This window comes from Delphinus delphis, chromosome 15 (assembly GCF_949987515.2).
Source record: "Delphinus delphis chromosome 15, mDelDel1.2, whole genome shotgun sequence".
Classification (NCBI taxonomy): domain Eukaryota; kingdom Metazoa; phylum Chordata; class Mammalia; order Artiodactyla; family Delphinidae; genus Delphinus; species Delphinus delphis.
The window spans coordinates 79,772,509-79,783,202 of NC_082697.1; the positions used below are offsets into that span (position 1 = coordinate 79,772,509).

Consider the following 10,694-nt stretch of genomic DNA (forward strand, 5'->3'; position numbering starts at 1 on the left):
GCTTTGGGGGCCCTATCGACCTTTTCTCCTGGTCACAGCCCACCAACCCAATCCCTTGGATGTTCATCACTTCTTGGTCGTGATGCTACCATCCTATGGGCCTCATGAGCCTCTTCACAGGGCTAGGCATCCCCTCACCCTTCCTGGCCCAGGGCTCAGGTCCAGGGTGACTGAGCCTGCTCCCCCCCGCCCCCATCACCGGCCGCTGCTTCTCTGGCTACTTCCTTAGGGCCTCACACCAGTCCTCCTGCCTGTTGGATCTTCTTGTGTTTCAAGGACCTCATGGTCAGGAAGTATGGACCCTGGGTCTCCTGACCCCCAAGGCAGGGAGGGAAGGGGAAAGAGAGGTGTACACTTGGGTGTGCACTTACAGAGCCTGCAGCAAGTAGAACTGGGGATTTAACTGCACACGTGCAGCCGCCCACCGGCAGCACCCGCCACCCTTTCCTCCAGTGGATCTTGATGTGGGCACGGCCACTGCAGCCAGAGGGGCATTTAAATGAGTAAGTGCCTGGCTCCGCCCCCCACCTCTCCCGTGGGTACCAACACCCCTAGGTTCTCCTCGCAGGTTCCAGGCAGAGCTACCTACAACCCAGGATGCCGCATTCTTTTTGGAAGCCACCTGGAAAAAGGAGAGGGACAGAAGAGACTCCTGCCTGCCCTCAGTACAGGCAGGTACTGGAGGTCACCCCCTCCACCTGCCCAGGGATTCCACACCACCACTCCCCCAGGATCGCCAGGCCTGTTATTCATCCGGGGCTGGGGCAGACGCCCCAGATGTCTTGAGGGTCTGATTGGGCCCTCAGAGGCCTACAGCCCAGGGGGCTGGCACCCCGGGAAGCCCTGAGTGGGCCCAGCTCACATAGCATATGCGCCTTTGGGCCCAACTCGTAGGAAATCTGGGCAAGTTCCCACCAACCTTCTCTTGGGAAATTCTTGTCAAAGTAGAATTTTCAAATATGTTTTTAAAAATGATTCATAAAAATGAAACTGTGCACCTCAGATTGGACTTGAACCCACACGGCTGGGACTTTGACCCTGCCAAGACCCACAGTCTTCCAACTGAGATCACACACCTGGTTTCAGGACTAATGACGCTCAGGTTCTTGATGTCTCATCTCAGAAAGAATTCAGTGAGAGACAAAGTGATAGGTAAGAAGTGGATTTATTTAGAGAGAACCACACTCCACAGACAGAGTGTGGGCCATCTCAGAAGGTGAGAAAGGCACCAGGGTACGGGGTTGTCATTTCTTATAGGGGTGGGTAATTTCATAGGCTAATGAGTGGGGGGAGTATTCCAGCTATTTTAGGAAGGGGCGGGGATTTCCAGGAGTTGGGCCACTGCCCACTTTTTGATCTTCATGGTTGGTCTTGGAACTGTCATGGCGCCTGTGGGTGTGTCATTTAGCTTGCTGACGTGAGCGTATACTGAGGTTGAAGGTCTAGTGGAAAAAGTCGACTTGTCCGCCATCTTGGACCCATTGGGTTCTAATCAGTTTATATCATGCCCTTGGGCTATGTCATTCTTTCAAAGGTTGTGCCCTGCCTCCTTCCCTCCTGTTTCAAAAATATAGAATGGGCCTTCCCTGGTGGCGCAGTGGTTAAGAATCCGCCTGCCAATGCAGGGGACACGGGTTCGAGCCCTGGTCTGGAAAGATTCCACATGCCGCGGAGCAACTAAGCCCGTGCACCACAACTACTCAGCCTGCACTCTGGAGCCCATGTTCCACAACAAGAGAAGCCACCGCAATGAGAAGCCCGCGCACCGCAATGAGTAGTAGCCCCCGCTTGCTGCAACTAGAGAAAGCCTGCGCGCAGCAACGAAGACCGAACACAGCCAAAAGTAATAAATAAATAATAAATTTATTTTAAAAAATGTATAGGGTATGAACATGTATCAGAGATTTATTACACTCCAAGGAGGAAATGAATGTTTGGCAAAGCTAGTTCATAGACTATTTTGAGAGTCTGGGTAACGTTGGAATAATATTGTGATATTAGATACAAAACTGGTTGATGGAATTATCTTCTCTATGGGATGGAAACCTACAAGTTAATAAGTGACTTCAACGTCTGGGCTCTAATTGAATAATAAATTTCAAAGTCAAACACAGGTGGCTTCCCTGGTGGCACAGTGGTTAAGAATCCGCCTGCCAATGCAGGGGACATGGGTTCGATCCCTGGTCCGGGAAGATCCCATATGCTGTGGAGCAACTAAGCCCGTGCGCCACAACTACTGAGCCTGTACTCTAGAGCCCATGAGCCACAACTACTGAAGCCCGCGCGCCTAGAGCCTGTGCTGCACAACGAGAGGCCACTGCAGTGAGAGGCCCACACATTGCAATGAAGAGTAGCCTCTGCTCGCCACAGCCAAAAAAAGCCTGCGCAGCAACGAAGACCCAACGCAGCCAAAAATAAGTAAATAAAAAATTAAAAATTAAAAGAAATAAATTCTTAAAGAAAAAAAAAAGTCAAACACAGGTCCATTCCCCAAGCTTAGGGATTGGCAAACTTTTTCAGCAAAGGCCCAGGCATGCAGGTTTTGATTACCATTACTCTTGTAGCACAAAAGCAGCCACAGGCAATGAGGAAACCAACGGGCATGGCATATTCCAATGCAACTTTAAATACAAAAACAGGTGGCAGGCTTGATTTGGTCCCGGAGCCCTCACATTTTGACGATCTCTGCCCTAGATATTTATTTATTTATTTGTTTTTTTCTAAAACTCCTGCTTTTTTAAAACTTTTATTTATTCATTTTATTTATTTTTGGCTGCGTTGGGTCTTCGTTGCTGTGTGCAGACTTTTCTCTAGTTGCTGTGAGCCGGGTGGGGGGGCTACTCTTCGTTGTGGTGCTCTGGCTTCTCTTGTTGTGGAGCAGGGGCTCTAAGCACGTGGGTTTCAGTAGTTGCGGCATGTGGGCTTAGTTGCCCCACGGCATGTGGGATCTTCCCGGACCGGGGCTCGAACCCACGTCCCCTGCATTGGCAGGCGGATTCTTAACCACTGCGCCACCAGGGAAGCCCTGCCCTAGATATTTAAATAACCCCTGGTCAGACCTGTTCAACAGTGCTCCAGTATGGCGTTGTTGGGATATGCCACACACTCCCCCTTCCCCATATTTCCAAGGTTGGAAAATGTTTCTTAGCACCCCATGTTCTAGCCGCCCCTTCCACAGTGGTGCCAGGCAGACCTGTCTCCCTTAGACTAAGGAGAAGACGGGAATGGCCATTGGGACTCCTCTCGGGGCACACCAAAATTGAGCTGCTGAAAACTCTTTGGGGGGCTGACAACTTCTGGAGCTCAGGATCTCATGTTGGTCAGAGAATCAAAGGGCAAGTGTGACCAGAACTCCCTAGAGAGGACAGACTTCCACAGTGGCAGGGAGGGAAGCCCCTTCAGAGTTAAAATCCTCTCCCCATTCTGTCCCGTAGCCCAGTTAAGGCCAGGCCAGCCTCATCACCGCCAGGTCCCTGCAATCCTGGCAATGGTAGTGTTGCAAGAAAAGGTGGGGCACAAGAGGACGGTCAGGTCCCAGGTTTCAGGTGAGTTCCTGGGACGGGTCGCCAAGTATGGGTTCTCGGCTTCTTGCAGGAAAGAATTCAAGAGCGAGCCACAGTAAAGTGAAAGCAGGTTTATTCAGGGATATACACATTCCATAGACTGAGTGTGGGCCAACTCAGAAGGCAAGAGGCCCCAGGGTATGGGGTTGTCAGTTTTTAGGGGGAGGGGAATTTCATAGGCTAATGAGTAGGAGGATTATTCCAACTATTTGGGGAAGGAGCGGAGATTTCCAGGAGTTGTGACCCACTTTTTGGCCTTTTATTCAGCCTTAGAGCTGGCATGGTGCCTATGGGTATGTCATTTAGCATATGCTGACGTATTGCAATGAGCGTATAATGAGGCTCACGTTCTACTGGAAGCAGATTCTTCCGCCATCTTGGGCCTAATCAGTTCTAACTACTTTATGTCCTCAGAGGCTGTGTCATTCTTTTAAAGTTTGTGCCCTGCCCCCTTCCTTTCTCAGTAGTGTCAACTGAAAAAAGAAATGCGCAACCTAAAGGTTGAGAGTTATGTTTTATTCGGTGGACATACTGAGGACTTCAAGCCGGGGAGGCAGCATCTTAAGTAACCCCGAGTCGAAAAAAAAACAACCAGTAACCCCGAGAAAACTGCTCTGAGGACGTGAGGGGGAGCCAGGATATATAGGAGTTTTGCAACAAAGGGCAGGTAGTCTGAACATCAAGAGATTACTGTTAATTAAAGAAAACCAGATATCTCAATTTAAGGAATTTAGCGCTTTTCTTTGTATGAGAAGATGTAAGAGTCTGGGCTCACCAAAATCATTCCTTTGATATGTACCTCAGCTATCTGGGGCCAGTATCCCGTGTTTTCACATCCTGCGTTTCATCAAGCTGCACCTTGGGGTTGGCTGCAGTCTGATGATGGCTGGCTGGCCGATATTCTTTGTTTCCTTCCTGAGTTCCCTCAGGGCTCACCGTTGGGGGCAGGGCTGCAATGGCTGACAGCTGCGGCATCTTTTGTTTACTGACATGGCAGGCAACATTTTATTTCTCAGTAGCATCCTTGGCCCAAACTTTCCCAGGATGACTCAGACGGGTGAAGGGGCATCATTACTGTCATTGCCTTCTATTCCTCCGCAGTTAAAGAGGCCCCCACCCACTTGGCCTGGAGAGTCAAGGTTGGTGTGGGCCTCCAGCAAATGACATTTTCTCACCCCAGGTCTCAAAGCTTAAGTAGGAAAGAGTCCTTCCCGGGAAGTGGTGGGGGAAGCTCCAGATTTCCTTGGGGGCTCCTCAGCTGTTCCCCAGCCTTGAAGAAACAGCTGGAAAGCTGTTAGGGCTTCAGTAGCTAATCTGAGACCCCAGCCCCTGTTGCTTCAAACCGCGCAGGTGGGACTTTTATGCTAAGCTGTAGTCTGCAAAATATCAACCAACCAAAACCGACTCACTTATCCCTTATCCCTTCAAGTTCCTCTCATACCTGTGTTGATTGAAAACAAAACAAAAACAAAAATCACAACCTAAAAGTTGCGAGTTATGTGGGATTTTTAAAAAAATATTTTTTAAATTTTAATTTATTTATTCATTTTTTGGCTGTGTTGGGTCTTCGTTGCTGCAAGCGGGCTCCTCTTTGCTGCGGTGCGCGGGCTTTTCATTGCGGTGGCTTCTCGTGTAGCGGAGCAGGGGCTCTAGACGCGCGGGCTTCAGTAGTTGTGGCTCACGGGCTTCAGTAGTTGTGGCTCGCGGGCTCTAGAGCTCAGGCTCAGTAGTTGTGGCACACAGGCTTAGCTGCTCCGCGGCATGTGGGAACTTCCCGGACCAGGGCTCGAACCCGTGTCCCCTGCACTGGCAGGTGGATTCTTATCCACTACGCCACAAGGGAAGCGCCTTATGCGTGATTTTTTGGGTTTTTGGCCGTTCCACGTGGCTTGTGGCATTCTAGTTCCCTGACCAGGGATCGAACCTGGGCCCCAGCAATGAAAGCGCCGAGTCCTAACCACTGGACCTCCAGGGAATTCCTGCGAGTTGTGGGGGTGGTTTTTTGTTTGTTTTCTGGGTGGTTTTTTTGCCGCACTGAGCGGCAAGAGGAACTTCCCTGACCAGGGATCAAACCTGTGACCCCTGTGGAAGCTCAGAGTCTTAACAACTGGACCACCAGGGAAGTTCCTGCGAGTTATGTTTTATCGAGGACCTTACTGAGGACAGTAGCCTGGGAGACAGCCTCTCAGATTGCTCTGCAGAACTGTTCCAAAGAGGTAAGGGAGGAGCCAGGATATATAGGAGTTTTTTGCTGAAAAACAAACAAAACACTTGTAGTCAAACATCAAAAGATTACCGCTAATCACAAAAGACAGACATCTCAAGTTAATGATTTCAGCAGTTTTCTTCGGAAGATGAAAGAATCTGGGCATTGAAATGATTCCTAGATATGCATCTTAACTATCTAGGGCCAGTATCCTGTTTTTCTCCATCCTGAATTCCCCTCAGGGCACACCGTCAGGGGCTGATGGCTTGATGGCGGCAACATTCTTTGTTTATTGAAATGGCAGGCAACATTTTTTTGTCCCCACCAGCATACACTTGCCACCTCCCCGGCCCTCACCCAACTGCTCCCCTAACAAGAACCTCGCTAGGCTACAAGCCCACCTGGTAAACCAGTAACAACCCAGCCAGGAGTCTTGTAGCAGCTTGCCTTGGCAGGTGGATTATCCATACACAACAGTCTAGCCCAGGGGAGGCTTCTTCTGCCCGGCTGGTCACACCTGCCCACTAACCCAAGGCTCCATTCTCCATTCAAGAGCCTCTTGCCATGTATTCCAAGGGCACATTTCCAAAGAGGGATCAAGGGGCAAAGGGAGCAGAGAAAAGAGTTCAGGGTTTCGGCTTAGCCTAGACAGAGATGTCTCAAAAGAGCTGCCCCCAGCGTTAGGAGCATGCGTCAAAACATGCCCGCAGGTAAGCCCAGGAGAGGACCTTCCCGACTCACGCATGCGCAGAGCCACCAGCTCCTCTCCCTCCGGCAGGCTTTTCTCGCGCCTGCGCAACATCCTCCAGACCGATGGAGGGCAACGAGCCGATCCTCACACGGGTTTGGCACTACCGGCATAATCCGGAAGCAGCCGCTAACCCGGAAGTGGTCGAGTTATATAGGTCGAGTTCCGGAGGTGGTGGCGGCTGTGTGTGAGGCTTGGGAGGCTGCTGCGACGCTAGGATGAACGCGCCTCCCGCCTTCGAGTCGTTCTTGCTCTTCGAGGGCGAGAAGAAGTAAGTGGAACCGGCCTCGGTGGGAGAGGGTCGCGGACCCTCGACCGTCAGCGCCCGCAGGTTCTGGGGCTTCTCTGCCCGTCCGCTGCCGGGGGGACAGAAGGTTTTGCTCTAGCTCCACAGAGCGCTTCGCACTTGAGTCTGCCAAACTTAAGACAGTCCTAGGTGTTGGTGAGTCTCCCCATTTTGCAGATGAGGAAACCGAGCTTCAGAGAGGTTAAGTAACTTTCCCAGGCGCACAGAAAGTGGCCGGTCTGTATTCGAACCCAGTGTGTCTGGCTCCAAAGTCCTTTTCCTCTGGGATCTGGTAGCCCCCCTCACTCGTCTTCCCGCCCACCACCTTTATCCTTGCTGCAGCCAGAATGATGGCTCTGAGACTCACACCGGATCTTCATTCGCTGGTGTAAACCCTCCAGTGACGCCTCATTGCCTGCAGGTGAAGGGAAATGTAATCCAGTGCTCAGATAGCCTTGACTTGGCTCCTGGATCCCCCGCTTGAGAACTCTGTGCCTTTGGGCAAGTGACAGTCTGCCTGAGGCCCACTTTCCTCATCTGGAAAATGGGCTTATTACTGTATTAAATCACAGAATTTTCTCTAAGGGGAGATTAAATTAGGTAATTTATGTAAAGCGCTTAGTCCAGGGCTCAGCACAAAGAAGACCGTCTTAAACGCTGGCTTTTCCTTCTCTTAGCTGTCTGGTATCCAGGGCTCTGCTCTGCGGTCTAGCCCCTGCCCGGCACTTCACTCTCCCTTGAGAGCGGTGGTTCTTAACCGGGGGCCATTTTGCCCCCCCAGAAGACTTCGGCAGTGTCTGCAAACATTTTTGGTTGTCATAAAGGGGATGCTCCTGGCATCTAGTGGTAGAGGTACTGCTAATACCCCACAGTGTACCAGACAGCCCCCATACAGAAAAGAATTTTCTGGCCTAAAATGTCAGTGGTGCCAAGGTTGAGAAGCTCTGCTTTAGGAAGAAGGAGTAGTCCAGAGGTGAGATGAGGGTCCCACAGAGCCAGGCGTGGCTGGGTTTGGGGTATAGCCACGGTGCTACTCTGAGTCACAGAGGACGTTATGGGATGAAGAGATGGGAAAGTCTTCCAGGAGGAGGTGGGACCTGAGCCTGCCTTGAAGGGCAGGGTTTAGACTCTGGGGAGGAGGGAAGCCGCGGCCCTCCCCACCAACCTGTTGCCTCTGCCTCTCCCTTAGGATCACCATTAACAAGGACACCAAGGTACCCAATGCCTGTTTGTTCACCATCAACAAGGAAGACCATACGCTAGGAAACATCATTAAATCGTAAGTTCCAAGTCAGAGGCTTTTGGGGGTTATGTTGCTCTTTGAGAGGCCAAGCTTAAGTTCCAGGAGATGTTCTCAAGTCTCTCTGAGCTCTAGGAAGTCCTTCTGGGTGCTGGCTCTAGGAATTCACACATCCCAGTACCTTTTCTTCAAAATGACAGTGACCGGTTTCTGTTCACGTAGACACTTTCCTGTGTTGGCTCAGTTATCTGACTAAAGGAGGAGAATGTGCAGCGAGCCACAGGAAAGAAGGCCCGCTTGGGGCTCTGCTCACAAGCACGGAGACGCATTCAGCTTTGGCCACCCACCGCGCCCCCATTTGTGACAGTGACCTCAGTGACACCTGGCATTCTAAGATGTGTGTGCCAGAGATTGTAACTTAGTAGAATAAGGGAAGGAAGTGGGAGAGTGCCTGTGTGGTCATCCGGTGCCCTGGTGGGTTCCTGGTAATTGGATGGTGGGTGTTTGCACCGGTGAAGTCCTGGCCTGGTAGGTGGCCAGCAGTAGGATTGGCCAGAGACTTGTCATTTCGCTGCTGAAAAGTGCCATCAGTGAAGCCATGCCTTTCCCAGGTTTGCATGTTTGAGACCGTGGGCAGGAGCTTGTCCGGTCTTCTGGTATAAGTAGGGGACGGAGTTGCTCATCTTCTTTGTGGATGCCTCCTGCCCAACGCCAAGCCAGTGGTGCACCCAGGCTTTCCTGGGGCCCTGCTGCCCCCCACCCTCCCCCACTGTGTGAGCCCAGTGTTCCCACCTGTGCCAGCCCCCCCCCCCCCCCCCCCCCCAGTGCTCACATTTCAGGGAGCTGATCTGGAGAAAACCCCCACACGCCCAGGGCACAGCTCACGATTCAGGCTTCGCTTCCCCATAGCCTCGCGGACCAGGACCCCATGCGTGTGGACGGCAGCTGCCAGCCTGCATCGCCCAGAGGATTTCCGTTTCCACTTTATTAAGTGCTCAGAGCCTGGGGCCTTCTCCCCCTGCTGCCTTTATTTGCTGTGCCAGATGCTCTTTGGGGGCTGGGAATGGGGCTTTTTTTTCCTGAACACTAGCTGGATTTTTACTGCCTAGGGAGGTTTCTTTGGGGCCCTTGAGGGTCCCTGACGTCTCGTGAGGGAAGAGGTTGCTGGAAACTGTGTTTACTAGGTAGGGTCGTTGATCCTCATGGATGTAGCTGTGTGTATGGGAGGAGTCCCCACATGCTGTACCTTCTTCACCTGTCTGTCTTACTTGGACATATTTGCAGGGGCTGTGGGGTGGTGACAACGACATCACACAACACAAACAACTAAAGATCGAGAGCAGCTGCATTTGCTTATAGGCCCCAACCCAACGGGAAGACCCTTGGTTAGAAGGCCTGGAAGGTCACAAGGGGCCAGAGCCCCAAGGGCCCTAGGCTCACCACCCACCCGCACCCCACCCATCCCTGTGTCTCAGGCAGCTGCTGAAGGACCCACAGGTGCTGTTTGCTGGCTACAAAGTCCCCCACCCCTTGGAACACAAGATCATCATCCGCGTGCAGACCACACCGGACTACAGCCCCCAGGAGGCCTTCACCAACGCCATCACAGACCTCATCAGCGAGCTCTCCCTGCTGGAAGAGCGATTCCGGGTGAGGAGCTGGGTGTGCCGGAGGGGCTGGGGTCAGTCTGGACGCCAGCCTGTATGGTCACAGCTGCAGCGTGCTCATGCCCACACCTAGGACGATCCCCGGGTTGTTTCCTCTGATTTATTCAGTGGGGGAGATGGGGGCTGGGCGGAGGTGATGACAGAACAGGGGTGTATACCACAGGATCCGGGAAGTGTGGACTGAGGGGTCATGGAGGTGAGGCCTGGGGCCTGCTGTCTGCACCCAGGGTGGGACCTCACCCAGTGCCAGGGTCTCCCTTTGTGCTCTCATGGTCCCCGTGGAAGCAAGGGGCCTGCTGCCTGGGGCTGTCTCTCCAAGCCTCTTCCCTGTGGTGCCGCTGCCCTGTGGTTTATCTGTCTGGGGGCAGCTCATCTTATCGTAGGGTACCACCATCAAGAAGGCCAGATGGGTGTGGTCACATCTCACGCAGGGGGCTTCAAAGTCCAGACACGATTTAGAGTGGGAAGGATCCACGGCTTGTCAGATTTTCAGTCTGTCAGTCACAGGCTCACCAGGAAGCACCCCTACTCCCCCGCCTCCCTGCCACGCCAGGCAGCAGGACCTGTGCTGCAGGGAAGTCATGGTGGCGTGAGTAGGGCTGGCTAGAGGGTCCCTGGGGTGCTGGCTACCCGGTGCCTGGAACCGTTTGGGGCCCCTGGCCAAGGTCCTGGCAGCCCTTGGTCAGGGAGGCTGAGGCTGCGTTCCCAACATCCTCACCCGGCCATTCCAGCTCAGGGCGCTGCCTCCTTCCTCCCCCTCAGGTGGCCATCAAAGACAAGCAAGAAGGAATCGAGTAGTGGGCTGCACCCGGCTCTTCTCCAGGCACCAGGTGGACAAAAGCACTTCCTCCAGCCGTGGGCCTCCTTGTAGAAAGTCCCTCACCCCTGACACCGATGTGTCCTGTACACAGAGTCTGTCTTACCTTCCTAATAAAGTGTGGCAGGAAAAGACCCAGCTGCGGGCTGAAGCAGAGGTGACTTCAC

General features: G+C 52.8%; 1 protein-coding gene across 1 annotated transcript; it reads left to right on the forward strand.

The window, feature by feature from the left end:
• The first annotated feature begins 6,630 nt into the window (after positions 1–6,630).
• On the forward strand, positions 6,631–10,684 carry POLR2J (RNA polymerase II subunit J). Its single transcript, XM_060032291.1, has 4 exons — positions 6,631–6,788; positions 7,993–8,082; positions 9,519–9,693; positions 10,473–10,684. Exons 1-4 carry the CDS (start codon positions 6,736–6,738, stop codon positions 10,506–10,508), a joined length of 354 nt encoding a protein of 117 aa, XP_059888274.1. The 5' UTR covers positions 6,631–6,735; the 3' UTR covers positions 10,509–10,684.
• Positions 10,685–10,694: the final 10 nt, after the last annotated feature.